Source organism: Thalassophryne amazonica, chromosome 3, assembly GCF_902500255.1.
Source record: "Thalassophryne amazonica chromosome 3, fThaAma1.1, whole genome shotgun sequence".
Taxonomy (NCBI): Eukaryota; Metazoa; Chordata; class Actinopteri; order Batrachoidiformes; family Batrachoididae; genus Thalassophryne; species Thalassophryne amazonica.
The window spans coordinates 115,978,704-115,996,125 of record NC_047105.1 but is presented as its reverse complement, the minus strand read 5'-3'; the positions used below and the strand labels follow the sequence as shown (position 1 = coordinate 115,996,125).

Sequence of the window (17,422 nt, the reverse complement as noted above, 5' to 3'; positions counted from 1 at the left end):
TTCCAGAGGTAAAATTCCTGTTTGTATATGCCTAATTTTTTTTACATCATCTGATGTTTTTGCTGGAAAAAAAATATTTCATGTGTATTCCTGGATTTTCCAAGACTTGTATTTTTGCAATGACATTTTAAGACGGCTTCCTCAAACATCTTATCTACTTAACGCTCTGCTAGGTTGAGGCATTATGACTGAAAACTTACTTTCAGTGTCTGATTTAGCAGCATCAAACACTCTTCAGAGCACACAGCAGTCTGCAGTCTAGGCATGTGAATCTCATCACTGACAACGATTCGATACGCAACTTGATACACAACCAGCGATACGATACATGACGATACGATGTATTTGATGGCGATTCAATTCCTCACAATGTGATACGATGTGATTCAACATGACGCAAAGAAATTATACCAAAAATTTAAACAGAAAATAAAAAGCTACAATTCAGTATGGTACTATGGTATTCTTCTTCTTCTGATTCTACTAGAGGCAGAGAATTTGTTTTACTCCTTATAAGCAGCAAATTTCCTAAAGAAAACAGTAAAACATCATTCTCAACGTCATTCTGACAGAGTACCGGCAAAAGTAATTTGAGATACTTTCTTACCAGTTTTGCTGAGTTAGGGGGCGCAGCAGCAGATACAACATTCTTTCCAAACGACCTGCGCCTTGTCAAGTTTCTCATCTTTTTTAAAAAAAGAAAATAATTCCAAACGCCTAATTTAAATGTTTTAAGGGCGTCAAAAAAATGTCCTACAACTGCTTGCGCCGTTGTCGCGGGCCTCTAGTTTGAGATAAATTTGTTGCAGTAGAAATGTGCTTTCAGGCTTCCGTCGGTGATGCATTCAATGTGCGTTGGAAAAAAAAATCATTGCAAGCACGCAGCGACCAAGCCATCGCGATTTCATCCATCAACTGAATCGATGCACACTGAATGAATGGATACACTCGCATCGCGCACATCTGTATCTAGATACTGATTTGTATCGATTGACCTCCACATCCCTACTGCAGACAGACCACAGGGTGGTTTGCAAACAGATCATACTGTGGTCTGCCGATCGATCATTATGTCGGCACAGATCACAATCTGCAAACCACTCCATGATCTGTCTGCAGACTGCTGTGTGATCTGTGCACACTAGGCATGTGGAGATTCAAATCGGTATCTAGATACAAATGTGCGCGATCCAAGTGCATCGATTCATTCAGTGTGCATCAATTCATTTGACATTTTGAATCATGTTGCATTGCTCGCTGCCTGCTTGCATCGATTTTTTGTCCAATGCACACTGAGTGTACTACGGATGGAAGCCAGAAAGCTTAACGATTTCCTTATCGATCCTTCAGCTTGGGGCACCGGCCCGGCCGTGGTTTTTGAGGGTGTATATCAGGAAATCATAATTTCTCTACATTGATTGCAGACTGCAGCAGGTCTGTTTGAAGCTTGAATTAACAAAGCAGCGCAGTCCGCTGGAGGACAGTCAGAAGCGGCAGTCCGCAATGCCTTTATTAACCCCTCTCAAAGCCATTTAAAGATGTCAATCATGAGTCAGCTTTGTGTGGATCAAATTTACGAACTGGGACTCTTGTCCTGTTCGCCAGCAAGAAACGTTCAACGTTCAACACCGGAGTTTTATGCAATGGTTCCCTGGCGTGAGCACCAGCCATGTGTAAACTGAAGTTGTCCATCAGGTAAAGGAAATAATAATAATAATAAATAAATAAATGTTGTTGAGATAGAAAACCTGTAAATCCTACTTTCAGTACACAGAAAATTCACAAGAGGTGTTGTTAAGGGAATCAAAGAATCGAATCGATAAACAGAATCAACGCTACGGACTTTACACCGAGTGCCCTCTGGTGGCCATTTCTGGCCGATGAAGACATTGCAGAGCTCAATACAAATACATGTAATTTGGTCACTTTTTGGTCAGTAAAGTTAATTTAATGTATAATGGTTAATTTCAGGTCAGCTTGGTGTATAAATCTCATACTTCAGGCAGTGAGAGCTGTCAGCTGGCCGTTAGAAGCAAGTTAGAGACAAAACCAGCTGATTTCAATAGAGGGTTTTCATGTGACATATCGGTCACATCATTTTGTGTCACGCGGCCATTCTGGATTACGATGCGGTGGCCGCTGTGATACGCTATGTGCATTTGGTGAACAATTGCAGAAGCTTTAACGTCGTTGTGAAGAAGCCTCACAACACCGTAGCGCTAAGAGAGATCCGCCACTACCAGAAATCCACTGCTCCCAGAATTTTATTTGGCAATAAAATTATATAAGAATACATAAAAATACTGCCGAGGATAACACAAGAACGCTTCTAAGACGGATGCTTATTTACACTGTGGTCCTCCAGCACTGAGCTGCTGATCTGCAAGCTGCCCTTCCAGCGCCTGGAGAGAGAAACCGCTCAGGACTTCAAGACGACCTCCGCTTTCAGAGCTCCGCTGTGATGCTCTGCAGGAGGCCGGCGAGGCTGACCTGGTCGCCAGCTTCCTAGTTCACACTATTGCAGTGTGACACTGTCGGCCAGTTTGTTACATCACCACTAAATTCACTATCTGGTATAAGATACAGATCCACTGAACCAACTGCTACACATCTATAACGATAAATAGCTTTATCTCGAGGATTTAAAGCATCGTAATAACCGGACATTCTCTCCATTTTTCTATCACACACCAGCCTCTTTGTAATCCAGAATGGAGACGGCACCTGTCCTGCAGCAAATCGGTCACGTGATTGAAAACCCTCTATAGACAATCAATGCAGCCCAAGGTGGTTTTCATCAGGCGGCTGTGGAGGTACGAATTCTCGCCTTCGGATTGGCCACTTTGCCGGAAGTGACATGGTTCCGCGGCAACCCATAACTGGTAGTGTATCGCGATGCGTATCGAATTGTTGTCAGTAATGAGATTCACATGCCTAGTGCACACCACTTTGAGATCAGTCTGCACACCAGTCAGAGAATGTTCCAGACTGCTCTGTGACCTGTCTGCAGACATTAACGGGAGCAGTCTGCAGACTGCTCTGTGATCACAGGTCATAGAGCAGTCTGCAGACAGATCCAGTTAATGTCCAGAGACGGATCCTGTTCATGTCTGGAGGGTCGACCCCTCACTCACCTCTACACCGAACCGGAGCAGCGCCAGGCGGATGCAGTGGGCCATGCAGACGGGGGGCAGGAACCAAACTTTTGGCGGCGGGGTGCCCTTGTTGTGGACGTGGCTGATGATTTGCTGAGCGGTCTGCCTATCGTTCACCTGCCGTTTGACCCACTCGTGCAGGCGGCCTTTCTCCAGGGCGCCATTGAAGCAGACCAGGAGGTGGATGTTGCCGTTGAAGCAGGCCTTGGACAGAGCAGCCAGGTAGCCCAGCATGTGGTTCCACTGGCCGCCGCTCACCCAGTCGGTGTAGAAGCCGCCGTAGAGGCGGTGCAGGCAGTTGTCGGCGTCCAGCAGCAGGCGCAGCGGACACTGAGGCGCTCTGTGGCGGCCGCCTCCCACCAGGCTGCCCCGGGCCAGCTTCTGCAGCTCCACCGGCACCACCGCGCCCGGACACCGCTTCTCCATGTACTCCTGGAAACCGTGCACACCCATGACAAGCTTGTTCTCACGCGACTTAAAAAAAGGCGACCGTAAAAAATAAAAATACGATTAAAAAAAGTGAAATATTAGAGGAAATTAAACCGGAGGGTTAGCAGCGCGACGCTCCTCTGGACGGCCACTGTCGGTGTTGAAAAGGTTGAAAGAACCGAATTGAGACTGCTATTTGTGCATCGTCTTTTTTTGGGTGAGTTGTTTTTCGTAGGTTTTGTGTTTTTGGCAGTTAGCCGCCATGTGTCGCTTCACGGTCTGTGTGTGACCGTCCACAGGCAGAGGGACACGGTGACGTCAGCACGCACAGGCACGTACCAAAGAACCAGAGAGAGCCAACAGGATTCACTCCTCCGCACTTCCATGTCCGCTTTTGTACGTTCAAATGAAAGAAAACGTAAAATGGCAAAGATACACGCTTACTTTACTACGCATTCTCGTTTGTAAATGGGCGCGTGACGTCCGAAATCTCCTCTGGAAGTCTAATGATGTGTTCAAGGCAACAGTAAAGTCGGAAAACCAAATTTTCAGAAAACAACAAGAATGCTCAATATACTTATGCTTTCTTGTCTTTACGAGTAGGAGAAACACATAAATAAATTATTACAACTTTTTGCCGTGAGTGAGCATGATGGAAAATGTCTCAGATGACAGATAACTGCAGGTGACTTTGCAAAACTGAAGCTGGCAACTTCACTATATAATGTACAAAAGTACAGGAGTTTAAAAAAGTAATTGAATAGTATTTGTAATATTTAATATCACTGAAATGTAATAAAAATCAAAGTTTGAAGGGACTTATAATTTCCTGACAGGGTGGATGGATCCTGGTGTCTGGGACAACGTGGGGTCTTCCTTGAAACCAAATGGTCACTTGAATATTTGAACTGTTGTATTTTATGACTGAACTTCTCAGTACGGCAGAATGTCCTGAAAATAAAACAGGATGTGGACTCCTGGATGTTTCCTGTCTGAGTGACAAAGACCCAAAATCAACAAATGTGTGGTCTGTATAGAAACTTTATCTGCCAGGTCATCTCTTGCCGAGTGGTGATGTGTCTTGGGTAGAAATCAGGGTTGTGGCTGTTTCGGGGTGGGCTCTGGAAACTCTCCTGTCTTGGCGTCTGTCTGGCATCGATCTGCACCTCCTTCTTGAATATTCAATTATTTTGCCTTTGCAAACAATAACTTATATAGGATTGTTTAGTTGCTCCAGTTATTTGCATTTTGTGTTTATTTTCTGTTGTGTGTTGTGTTTTGTCTTATGGCCACAGCAGACGGTCACCTCCGAGTTTAGCTTTTTATTTTTTTAATACATATTAGACCATAAAAGACTCCACTGAATTTTGGAGGTGATCCGGATCTGAATTGGCGTATGTCAGAAATCTTGGATTTCTGTTGTTCTGGATTAATTTGTCCCTCAACTGGCTCCACTTTCTTATGCAATCATCAACCTCCAAACCAATGATTGGTGTGTACAATTTCTCTTCATTGCTCTTTCTTTGAGCATCTTTTTCTGACTGTGTTGTGAAGTTTGTCATACTTGCGGACTTTTCTGCCAAATGTATTTGATCCATAATCCAAATGTAATCAGCGTGCACACTGCAAAATCTTTTAAAATATGACGGGAGAAGAAGGAGTGAAAACGTGAAAGTGACAAATCACAGCCTCTCGTCTATGATTTAACAAGTCCACGGGTTCGCAGCCATGCAGAGGGCTGTGATCTAAAGCGGTTTGGTTTGTCACACCCAAGGATATGTGTGAAACTTAATACCATATTACAGTGCAGGCAACAAGCAGCATTTTCATCATAATCACTGACCTTGTATTACACTGTGCCTCCTCTAGGTCCAGTGTCTAAGCACGGTTTGAAAAAATAAACACCCAGGTTTTTAATACAGGAAATACTGTCCTCAAATCTGCGAGTGTCAGTGCTGAACTTCATTTTGTACCTCTGTTACTGGGCACGTCCAGCCAGCTCTGTCCGGTATATGCAAGGGGTTTTTAATGGAAGTGCATTGCAATCGGACAGGACATTTTGTCCGACGTGAGCGAAAATCCCTTATACAAAATCCATTATATATGGTGTTTATTACATGGAAAACCATACAAAAGCATCACGACTTTTGTTGGGCGGCACTGTGGCTTAGTGGTTAGCACTGGTGCCTCACAGGAAGAAGGTTGTGGGATCACCTCCTGTCCTTTGTGTGTGTGGTTTGCATGGTCTCCCTGTGTCTGCGTGGGTTTCCTGCGGGCACTCTGATTTTCTTTCACAATCAAAAAACATGCTTATTCAGGGTCTGTTCATTTCTCTGCCCCTGACCAAAGCAGCATCTCTACATCTGGAGTTGGTCCCTGAGCCCCGGTGTGGCAGACCGAATGGTACGGCCCTAAAAATTGGTCCACCCTGCCTCCACTGCGCATGCGTCATTTCAGACCTCAGCAGCTCATCTGAGACAGTCTCTTCACCCAAAGCAATCAAATGCATTAATGGGATTATTAACCATCAGATAAGGTAAAACATCTTAAATCATTCTAAAGTCAGTTATAAGCAGAAACAAGGCGATACTCTGTGACGTTTTGAAATGACCAGCTAGCAGCTCGCGAAGATTGTTGTACAAAAGCTTCAGATATCTGTCGCTGAGATAGATGATGACTGGAGTGCAGTTTTAAGCCGAAACAAAGTGATAATCAGTGAACCGCAGATAATGACGCATGCGCAGTGAAGGCAGGGTGGACCGATTTTTAGTGCGGACTAGAGGTGAGCGGATTGATCCTAATATCGATACCAACGCTGGTATTGATACTGAACGATCCTCGTGTAAAAACATTGATACTCAAGCTTTTTTTCTCTCCTGCGCGCACTGACTGCTGCGCACACAGATTCATCAAAGTCTCTGCCTGTAAGAGCAGCACTGCGCTGTGTCACACAACACGGAGCAGCGCACCCCCCCCCCCCCCGATCTTTTGTTGTTGCGCCGTCACGTGGCTCAGCGGCGCCAGCCAACAGCCAGGCTCAGCCTGGCCCGCCCACTCAGTTGTGTTGAGTGATATTTATTAAACAAAAATGTTGATTGTGATAATAAAGTATTTTGTTGTCACGTACAATGTTTGGCGAAATTCTATCCTAGGTCTTTTGGATCCTTTGGTATCGGTATCGATATCGGCGATACTGGGCCTGTATTTACTTGGTATCGGATCAATACCAAAATTCCCGGTATTGCCCACCTCTAGTGGGGACCATTCGGTTGGTGACACCAGACTGTGGCTGCCCACTACTCCTAGTGGTTGGCTTGTGTCTAACTGTAATTAGGATGGGTTCAATTTCGTTGTATATGTATGTGTGTATGTACAGTGATGATAAAGGCTGTGTTCTATTCTATATGTAGGGATTTCAGTGAAGTGGGGAGGGGGGTAGACAGTTGCAGGTCTATGATCATATTCAATTAATGTCTTTCATATCTGTCATCATTTTACACATTACTTGCACTTTTTGGTGAAACAGCGCCCCCGCCTGATTGCACTTCGACTCAAACGAAGACTAACTAAACAGGACTGTCAGGCGGTGGCAGAGGTGTGCACTCTGAGGACCCTCTATTTATTTTAAGCAGTTGATTATTATAAAAGTTGATGTTTTTCTGTTTTGTAGATGACATGAAATGTGGAGTTGCGTCAGGAAGGGCATCCAGCGTAAAACCTGTGCCAAATCAATGTTCAGAGCCCCCTCGGATCTGCAGTGGCGACCCCACGTGGAAAACAAGGGGACAGCCGAAGGGACTAATATTCTTTGTGAGCTGTAGTATGTTTTCAGCGCCGCTAGAGGGCAGCAGAGCAGCACGTTGGAAACGACAATTCCAAACTGATATGAAGGCGCGCGCACGCGTGTCCATCGTGCGACTGCTTTTTTTTTACTTCAAATGTTCTGACAAGGGAAGCGTGAGGCAGAGAAGGATGACAAGAAGTAAGCCGTGCAGTATCTTTTTACGGTTCAGTTGTTTTGACAGTGTCAAAGGTCAGAGGTCAGCGTGTGGAGGCCAAGCAGGGATCCATTTGGAGAGCAACATCAGACATTATTTATGCATTCTTCTCTAACAATACGTGAGAAAATAATTTTTTTTAAAGTTTTTTTTTAAATCAGGCAGACATTCACACAACAGTAATGTTTACTTTATTCATTTAAATATAAACTGTTTTGTATCCACTTCCAAAGAAAACAAGTTTTTGAATGCGTACCGTCTTTAGGATATTTACACATATATTCACAAAAATGAAAAAAAAAAAAAAAAACAATGTATCAAAGCACAAACCAGATTATACCAATTACACAATAAAGAAAAAAAAAGATTGCACAAAACTGGTTCAAACTCTACACAGCAAATTATTTACTCAGTTGCATTTTAAGATTGGCATGCATACAATTAAAATGATGTGCAGGTTATTGGTAAACTTGGCCACGTAGAAATCTTGATCAGAATGTCATGTTACCTATCTGTGAGCACTGGTGTTCTACCAAAAATAAAACCACATTTCTATACAGTGTTACTCAACAGTGTGATTATAGTAAACAATTACTGCAACATTCATATTTTAGCAACTATTAAGGTAACATAACATTCACACAGGGAAATCTGATGAATCGCTCTGATGCAGCGCTACTGTGTGTGTTGTCGGCATCACGAGGATAACAAAGAGGTGTGAGTGTGTGTGTGTGTGTGGAGGATTTTTGTTCCATCTGTTAAAATGGTGTATTCTGACATACTGTTTTAGTGATTTGCATCATAAGTTCAACAATTTGTTAATGTAGATATGACCAACTACATCAACATTTACTTGATATTGCTCATTACTTGTGACAAGGACCAAAAAAAAAAAAAAGATATTTTATTTGTGATTTACTTGATTTGTGTGCTAGGTATTATACAAGTATAAATACCCGTTGGCTAAAATGCAACATCTAGAAGATAACAAAAAATAAAATGATAATAATAATAATAAATTCATTGAGCATATTCTGTTAGAGAATTAACTGTTTGTAAAAGTCTGTAAATTCTGGCCAAAGGTGTTGTGGTTTTTGTGGGAAAACTGGTTATTGTTACTATCTTTGAAGGCACTCTTGCTCAGTACTCTGATGAAGCAAAAAATGAAAACAACTTAGATCAAAATACATGTAAGTTCAAAGCCAATGCAATAATTTAAATATGTATTTACTGTCTGTGAGACATCATCATCATGTTCACTGACACAGTTATCCTCATACATTCAGGGTTGGCTGCTTTGAGTGACAGCTTATGTGATGATGCTTTTTTTCTTTCTTTTTTTGCTTGTGTGTTAACATCAGCTTAATGCTGCAGTTGGTCAAAGGCCTATTTTTTTTAATTTTTTAGCATTTTATTACAAATATCTTCAATAATATGGCTCGTTGTGCGGTTTATTCTCTGAAGCGGTCGTGTAAGATGTGTTTGCAGCGTACTTGCATTGAGTGAAATGATCGTGTGATGTAAAGGCCCGGTCACACGGCGATCGCTGAATGAAGGAAAAAAGTCACAAAGCCAGAAATCGTCGAGAAAAAGCGGACGAATGAGCCGGCACATCTCCCGTCACCGAAAAGCCTGCGAGTGGAGAGCGCATAAAAGAACGAAACAAAACCAAAACTAACAAAAGAAAAATGAAGCGAATGGTGACATGACGCTTTGCAGCTGCAGGATCTGGTTGTCTTGACAACAGGTCTGTCTTCACACAACAACGTGTGCGCGCACATGCACGTTGCAGCCAGAGGGCTGCAATGTGCATAAATTAAAGTAGTTGATAAAACGTTCTTGCCACTATTGTTTCTGTGTGAAAACGTTGCTTTTCATCCCACATATGGACGAGTCACATTCAGCTCGTCTGAGCTTTAGTTATTGATCCGTTCGGATATCGTCAATGTTGTTTGCAGGACGTCAGACGTGGGAGGTTGGACGAAGTCGGACAACAATCAAACGGAACGCTGACGGTACGGGAACTACGCAAACGATGAGGAACTGTCAAGACAGAAAGCAAAACAGAATACAGATGAATTGAGTTTGAAGGGATTCGTTCACATTTTTCAACAGTTTGAAAATTCTGTCGAAGCGCCAGCTACAGGAACGAAGCTGGACAACGGTTAAATGATGTCTCCGAAAGTCAACGTAAGTCCAGATTTCTTGTTTTGTTTTGGCTTCGGTGTCCGTCGTTAGTGCTGTGTGACCGCGGCTTAAGTTTGGATGCTGACGATGTTCAGATTTGTAGCAGCTGCTCATAATTTCATGATGTTAAGTCATCAATCCACAATTACTGAGGAAATAAGTGGGTGATAATTTTTAATGGCCACACCGAAGTAAAACTGTTATTAGAAACGCCGCTAAGTCCACCTAAAACATGATGTCATAAACAGCCGAGATGATGTCAGTCTGTTAGTCTAGCGTGCCAGTGTTTGGATTTCATTCATCCTGATCATCTCATGCATGGTCTCCCCTAAGCTCCACCTCTTTACCCATATATGGGCTGCAGGACACCACCCCCATACATACAGAGGGATGAGGTAACTGTTACACCTGCCATCTGAAAGTGAAGGAACATCAGTATTCTGACTTTTATCCCCATCAGGTCTTTGTGATTTTGTCCAATAATACGTCAGATTGTTTCCAGCGGGTGTCTGACTCTTTCTGGGACTGACCTGGGCGATCAATCATTCAACGTTTTCCCACTTCTGCTGGCTGGAGCAGCTAGTAAACACTCAAACCACAATCACGGGCCTCATTAATAAACACTACGTAGAATTCATACTAAAAGTATTTGTATGAACAAAAGGCAAAAATATTGTGCAAAAAAAAAAAAAAAAAATTAAATCAGAGCTTGAAAATCATTCCAACAAACACCTGCAAGCAAAATCATCTTGATAAATCACACAGTATGAATTGTGGATGCGTTGATCTGCCTCATATTCCTCCCTGTACACACCCACATATGGTTACTGCCTCACTCTACCTTCGATGGCGTGTGCACATGGTTAAGTCATCTTTTGACTGTCCACTGTGACCCATATACATATACACTCCTGGAGGGTATTATTGATTTGGCAAAAGCTTGTGAAGAGTTTTTTTGTTATTTCACATCCACCACACTTGTTATCTGCAGCTTTTTGTTCCATAAACCACCCAAATGCAACACGAGTAATAACTGTACACACTGTAAGATAAATAAAGGCACAACATGGCCATAACTCTGTCAATCAACCAAACGAGCAATTCTTTCCACCCTTAAAAATGGGAGGAGGACAAATATAAGAAAAAGCTCTTTGGATGTTAATACTCTCATGTTAATGACAGGATGAAAGTTTTATCTGCCTGTATTCACAATTGGCTTTCAATGTCCAAATATTTATGGACCTGACTGTATGTATGTTTGGTTCCACTCAAAGTATTTGTGGTTAAGCACAATAACCAGAGGAAGATGATACGGCTGATGATCACTTCGATGGCACGGGCCAGCGCCGCACAGAGCGCACGTCAGCTAAGAAAGAAAAACGATTAACGACAAAATAAAAATCTGGCGTGAAACAAACAAACAATGTTCAATATGTGCAGCACTCTTAAAGCTCGAGTGAAATCCGAAAGTGCTGTGCTCTTTGGGCCAGTTCCTTTGCAAAGTCTTGAGCCTCGTGCACAGCTTGTTTGTCGGGGAAGTGCAGCGCCGCCTTCTTGGTGGCGACAGCCAGCTGCTTGAGAAGCGCACACAGGTGGTTGCTTTTGCACAGAAGACTCTGGCTGGAGCCTCCGTTGTGAGCCTCCTTGCACAGGGTGTCCACCAGCCTCTGGCCCACCATGATCACCAGCTTACTGTGAGAGATGAATTTCTCTGGTGGATGGCCATCTCGAAGGCTGTCCACGAACCCGGCGATGGCCTTGTTGAGTGCACCAAAGTAAAGTCTACAGTGTTCTGAGAGGGAGGGATGATGATGATGATGATGATGATGATGATGATGCTCTTCCGTTCCAGTAGTGGACTCAGAAGAAAGCTGATTATTTTCACCCTGAGCAGTAAGGAAACAGAATGGAAGAAAACAGAAATTTACTATACCTGTGTAATGGGAGCAAAACTGTACCTGCAGATATTTGCATGGAGATCTTTAAGAGACAATGGGCCTGATGTAAGAACCACATGTACTAGCAGATTTATTTTTATGTGGTTTGTACAAGCAAATTAAGAGAAAATCCCAAAGCCTTGGTCTCAACTCGCACTCGACCCCTGAAGGTCAGACTAGATAAAGGTGGTCTTGTCCTCCATCCATAATTAATCATCCATAATTCATAGGTACCTCTAGGCACAGTAGATGCAGGAATGTGTCGCACACACACAGTGAATTACACGTTGTTGTGCTCTGTCCCCTGTCCCCTGTTCGTGTCTTATGTCTTATCTGTTATTTGTGGTGTTTTCCTGTTTTGTTGAGCTCCACTTAGTTTTCATCCTTTCTTCCTTGATTTTGTTGTCAGTTACTTTGTGGTTCCCCTTATAAACCATTGACTTTTTTGCCCATCCTGCTTGATCCCTGTCTGCATTTTTTGGGTTCAATCCTGCCTTAAAACACAACACATGGAGTTTGTGATACTTGCATATTTCCCTGTTGTGGGACAGCGATGTGCGGTCGTCCCATAAAGAGGAGAAAGATTCCTAATGGGCACTGTGGGCACCTCACAGGCAAAACCACTCATGATACATTCTTTCATTCATCTCTCATACATGCTGATAACTGCTGGTATTCTCATCTACATAAAATCCTTAGAAGATTGCCTTGCAGCAGTGAAAAGCTGGATGTCTAACAATTTACTACTTTTAAACTCTGATAAGACTGAAATGATGGTTCTTGGTACAATGAGACATCGGCATCAGTTTGACCAGCTAACACTTATCTTAGGCTCATGTGTCATACGTACATCACACTGACAAAGTGAGGAACCTTGGGGTAATTTTTGATCCTATGTTGTCCTTTGACCTCCACATTAGAGATATTATGAGGACTGCTTTCTTCCACCTGAGAAATATAGTGAAGATTTGTCCCATCCTGTCTATGGCTGATGCAGAGACCCTGATCCATGCGTTTGTTTCTTATAGATTCGATGACTGCAATGTTCTATTTTCTGGTTTACCGCAGTCCAGCATTAGGGGTCTCCAATTGGTTCAAAATGCTGCAGCCAGACTTTTGACATGAAGCAGAAAGTTTGACCACATTACATCCATTTTGACGTCTCTGCACTGGCTTCCTGTCCCAGTGAGATCAGATTTTAAGGTTCTGCTACTAGTCTATAAAATTGTTCATGGACTGGCACCTCCCTACCTAGCTGACCTAATTAAACCCTATGTACCGGCCCTGGCTCTGTGTTTTCAGGGTGCAGGACTACTTTGTGTCCCTAGGGTGGCGTGCCCCTGTTCTGTGGAATGATCTCCCTACATCAATAAAACAGTGAGATTCTGTGGAGACTTTCAAGTCCAGACTTAAGACGCTCTTATTTTCCCTTTTGTATTGCTAGCATACTGACATAGTATGTTACTATGCTACTACCCTTTTAAATTAATTTTATTATTAAACAGAGCGGGTTGCGGCCTCAACTTTATCTAAAGTCTGGTCTTTTAGTGAAGCTTAGGGCTAGTGGCTGGCAATCACCTTAGTATTTCTTCTGTTTTTCTTGTTGTTAAATGTTGATGAATTATACTGTATTTGTTGTCTTTCTGCCACCTGATTCTGTTTTTTTCTCTCTGTTTCAGGTGCGGCTCCATCCAGAGATGGGAGTGGGTGTTTTCTTCTGCAGGCCTCCCATCTTGTGCACCAAGATGGACTCCCAAAATTTCCTGTATTGTCAACTGTGTTTGTAGCATGGCTCAAGCAGTGGGTCGCCCCTTTAAGTCTGGTCTGCTTGAGGTTTCTTCCTCAAATCATCAAAGGGAGTTTTTCCTCACCACTGTCGCCTGTGTGCTTGCTCTAGGGATGGTAAGGTTAGACCTTACTTGTGTGAAGCGCCTTGAGGCAACTTTGTTGTGATTTGGCGATATATAAATGAAAATAAATTAAATTGAAAATCTGTGACGGGGACTTGCCATTAACCCAAATTAATTCCTTACTTCAGAGACTGAGTCTGAAGCTCTCAGATGAAACAGATGGTACTTGTTATTTTCCCCTATTTGTTGGCTTTAGTAGGTTCCTTAATTCTACGGTTTATGCTGTTAATAATTACAAATGTTTTCACTTTGGAAATCTGATAGGCAAGACTCTTGGTTTATCACTCAATTTACACTCCTGTCCTCAACTATCATCATGAACTTTTGGAAAAGGCCAAAGAACAAGATTGCAGATATTAGTGTTGGAAGTTTGGTTCGCCTGTTGCTTACATTCAAGGACAGGGTGAGATGCTTGAATATCTGTGAGGGACTCGGAATGGAGCTGCTGCTTCTTCGCATCGAAAAGCGTCAGCTGAGGTGGTTCAAGCATCTGGTGAGAATGCCCCTTGGTCTTCTCCCTGGGGAGGTTGTCCGTCCAGGCACATCCAACTGAGAGGAAGCACCAGGGAAGACCAGTATATGCTGGACGGGTTTCATTTTATAGCTGTCTTGGGAATACCTCGGAATATCGCATTAGAGTGAGACGACTTAGACAAGGATAGGGAAGGGTGGGATGAGCTGCTTGATCTGCAGCCACCGTCGCCCAGACTCAGAAGAGCAGCAGGAAAAGAATGAATGAAATCTGACAGCAAGATGTCAATCTCTGAGCTCATACTGTTCCTCAATGTCCTGATTGGAGACAGCTGACATATATGGACGAGGCATGTAGCTGTATATTCTTAGGTGTGGGTTTATTTATGATAGTTCACTATCATCTTGAATGTGTTTGGGGTTAACACACAGGTGCCATTCAGCAGGTTTGCACATGTTATTTTACAGAACTAGGGAACAGTGCCCATGGGAATGAAGACAGTAATGTCTACGCTAATCTGACTTTTGACTCCAGTTACCTTGACGCTCACCCAAATGACTGACCTCTGGCTGAATGTGGCAGAACAATTCTGGAATCCACCTAAATGTGTGCCAAATTTGGTCTGAATCTGGTTGAATATCAAATTCCTTCAACCTTATGTGTGCCAGGTTTGGTGCAAAGTAGAGAAAACATAAACTTAAATTTTGACCTCTGACCCAGTGATCTTGACCACACTGACTGACTGACTGATAAATTTGATGCTGTTTCTGGGTAAACCCTCAACCCATCTGTCATAATTCCACATCATCTGCATCACTTCCTGTTTTATTCTGATATTCTGTCCTCGTGTCTGTTTCTGTAGCTTTCTTCCTGTGTTCCTCATTGGCACGATAACATCCTCAGTGTCTTCCTTGTGCCAGGATGTCTTGTGTGTAATGTCAAGTCTTCCAGCATCCATTGTGCTCTTGTGTCTCTCTGCTGCCGACCTTAGCTGTCTGCCTCTGACTTGGTGTTGTAGTCTGTTTCTTTGGACTCCAGTGCTTGTTGTGTTATTGGTGTGTGTTTTGATGTCCTGCCTGTCAGACAGATCCTAGCTCTGTGTTTTACCCTTGTTAGAAGTGGGTATTTTGTGGACTGATTACAGTATTTATTTTGACTCTTGCCTGTCCTTGGATATGGAATAAAGAACTTTATGTTCACCCTCCTGCCTGGTTCTCTGCTCAGGGGTCCCCAATTGTACTCCAGTTGTTACATTACCTACATATATATATGTGTGTGCCACATTTGGTTGACATTGGGGGAGTGGGGGGAATCATAATTTTGACCCCATTGACATTGACCTTCGTCCAATAAACCCTTTAAGGGCTGTTATGGGGTTGACTGTCATAACATGCCACATAATAAGCTTGGTGGAAATTGGTCAAAGGACCTGGGAGATGTCAGGAAACAAATAGACAGATAAATTTTGGCCTTTGATCCCAATGATCTTGGACCTTTTCCAAAACAAACCATTTAAGGGGAATTCTGGGATGGATCTACATATACACAGCGAGTTTGGTGGAAATTGGACCAAGGACCCCAGAGGAGTTAGAGAACACACAAATAAACAAACGTTTGTCAAATTATAGTGTGATTATCTTAACATACATGGGACTCTTGTGTGAGCTGATCAGACTAAAAAAAAAACAACCTAAGATAACTTTAAGACAAATGAACACAAATATTTTTGTCCAATGTCCAATATGTTTGTTTGCCTTTAACCAAGGAGAAGAATGACATTAGGATAAATGCACGCACACACACTCACCATGTTGTTATTTGAGGCTGGTGGTACATTTCCATCTGAGTCCTGTTGTAATTCTGTTTGCTGATTTTCATGGTCATTCTTGGCCTGAGGAAAATGAAACATGTTCAGTTGCAGAGTCATCATTCAGGCAGTAATGTAGTCAATGGTGAGCAGCAATCAATCAAACACTTTTTTTTTTTTTTTTACCTGTAGCTCAACATAATCATTATCATCTTCTATGGAGTCCTGTCCTTGTTCAGGCTTATGTGGACTTTTCTTTAATTCTGGCTGAGCTGGACTGTTGGGCAGCTCGGGCTCCTTCTGAGGAGCTCTGAACAGAAGTTTGCCATTAGCATTGATGATGGACACTAAGCGTTTGACATCCTCCGGCACAGTGCGAGCAACCATAACAAAGCGCTCCAGTTGGTCGGGTGTCTGTACCTGCCCTGGGTCCTGACACAGTGTGTGGAGAGGCCAACCCGCAATGTTCAGATCACTCACTGTCTGCTGCAGGATCACACCCGAGTCTTCCACAATGGACAGCTGTTTAAAGAGTCTCGCCTTCAGGTTGGCATCAGTCAAACGGCAAGCATTGCCCTTTACATCCATGGCAAAGTTTAAAAAGAATTCCACAGAACATGCAATCGCCTCTGCTGCTTTTCTGACCTCCTCCAGATGTTTCTCCAGGTGTTCTTTGCTCCTCCAGCGGCTACTGACAAACTCCATTAGGCGGGACACATTACTGCAAACAGCTACCTGCAAGTCTAGAAGTCTGCGGCTGGCCTCGTCCTGACTCAGCGTCACTTCCCGTAGTGGCTCTGGAGAGGAGGAGTTCAGAGTCAGAGAGTCGCAGGAGCTGGTAGAGGAGCTGGAGGCCATGCTGATCCTCTGATTCTCTACTGCAGAGAGACGCGAAATTTGGCCTCGCTCGTCTTCGTCTTGCACTGGTGAGTCGCCACTTCCAGACTGGTTATAGAAAGGTGAAAAAGCCAGAGCCTTCCTCACCCGGTGCAGACTTGCCCTTGTGTGTTCATGAGCACCATTGGAGTCTCCCCTGCATTCTAGTGGCATATGGTCACCAGGGGGTTCATTCAAGGTTTGGGATTCCTCCTGTGGTGGAACCGTACATATCGATTCCTGTGACAGTCTTGGTGTTGGGGGCTGGTCATAAACTGCCATTTTTGAGAGAACTTTGGGCGGACAAGGAACGTCAGCTGGATGAGATGTTGGAACGTCATAAAGTGAAGACGCTGGACTTCGTATTTGCATGGGTCTGCCACGTACTGGAAGAGTATCATAGAGCTGGCTTCCAGCCATGCAAGGCAAGCTGTCACAGGAACTTTGATGTGGATTTTGTTTCTCAGGACTCACTGGAATGTCATAGATCCACTCGGGTTTGCAAGGTATAGGTAGAGTTGTGTATCCCTTTATCATTTTCTGTTGGACTTCTGTGCTTGAAGGAATGGGGATGTCATAGCTCGGGTCTTGAGGCACAGTTGGTGGGACTGCATACACCTGTGGAGAATAACAAAAATTAAAAGAAAGAAA

At 43.4% G+C, this 17,422-nt stretch overlaps 2 protein-coding genes across 2 annotated transcripts in view; both read right to left on the bottom strand.

The window, feature by feature from the left end:
• Positions 1–3,896, bottom strand: part of LOC117507484 (constitutive coactivator of PPAR-gamma-like protein 1 homolog) — a 75,106-nt gene extending 71,210 nt beyond the window's left edge. The window contains exon 1 of the mRNA XM_034167360.1: positions 3,135–3,896. Coding sequence (XP_034023251.1) covers positions 3,135–3,608 — 474 coding nt within the window. The 5' untranslated portion in view covers positions 3,609–3,896. The remainder of the gene's footprint in view (positions 1–3,134) is intronic.
• Positions 3,897–9,762: 5,866 nt separating this feature from the next.
• The window catches only part of cass4 (Cas scaffold protein family member 4), a 63,965-nt gene continuing 56,305 nt past the window's right edge, over positions 9,763–17,422 (bottom strand). The window contains exons 5-7 of the mRNA XM_034167359.1: positions 16,082–17,389; positions 15,896–15,979; positions 9,763–11,655 (exon numbers count right to left, since the gene is read on the bottom strand). Coding sequence (XP_034023250.1) covers positions 11,215–11,655; positions 15,896–15,979; positions 16,082–17,389 — 1,833 coding nt within the window. The 3' untranslated portion in view covers positions 9,763–11,214. The remainder of the gene's footprint in view (positions 11,656–15,895; positions 15,980–16,081; positions 17,390–17,422) is intronic.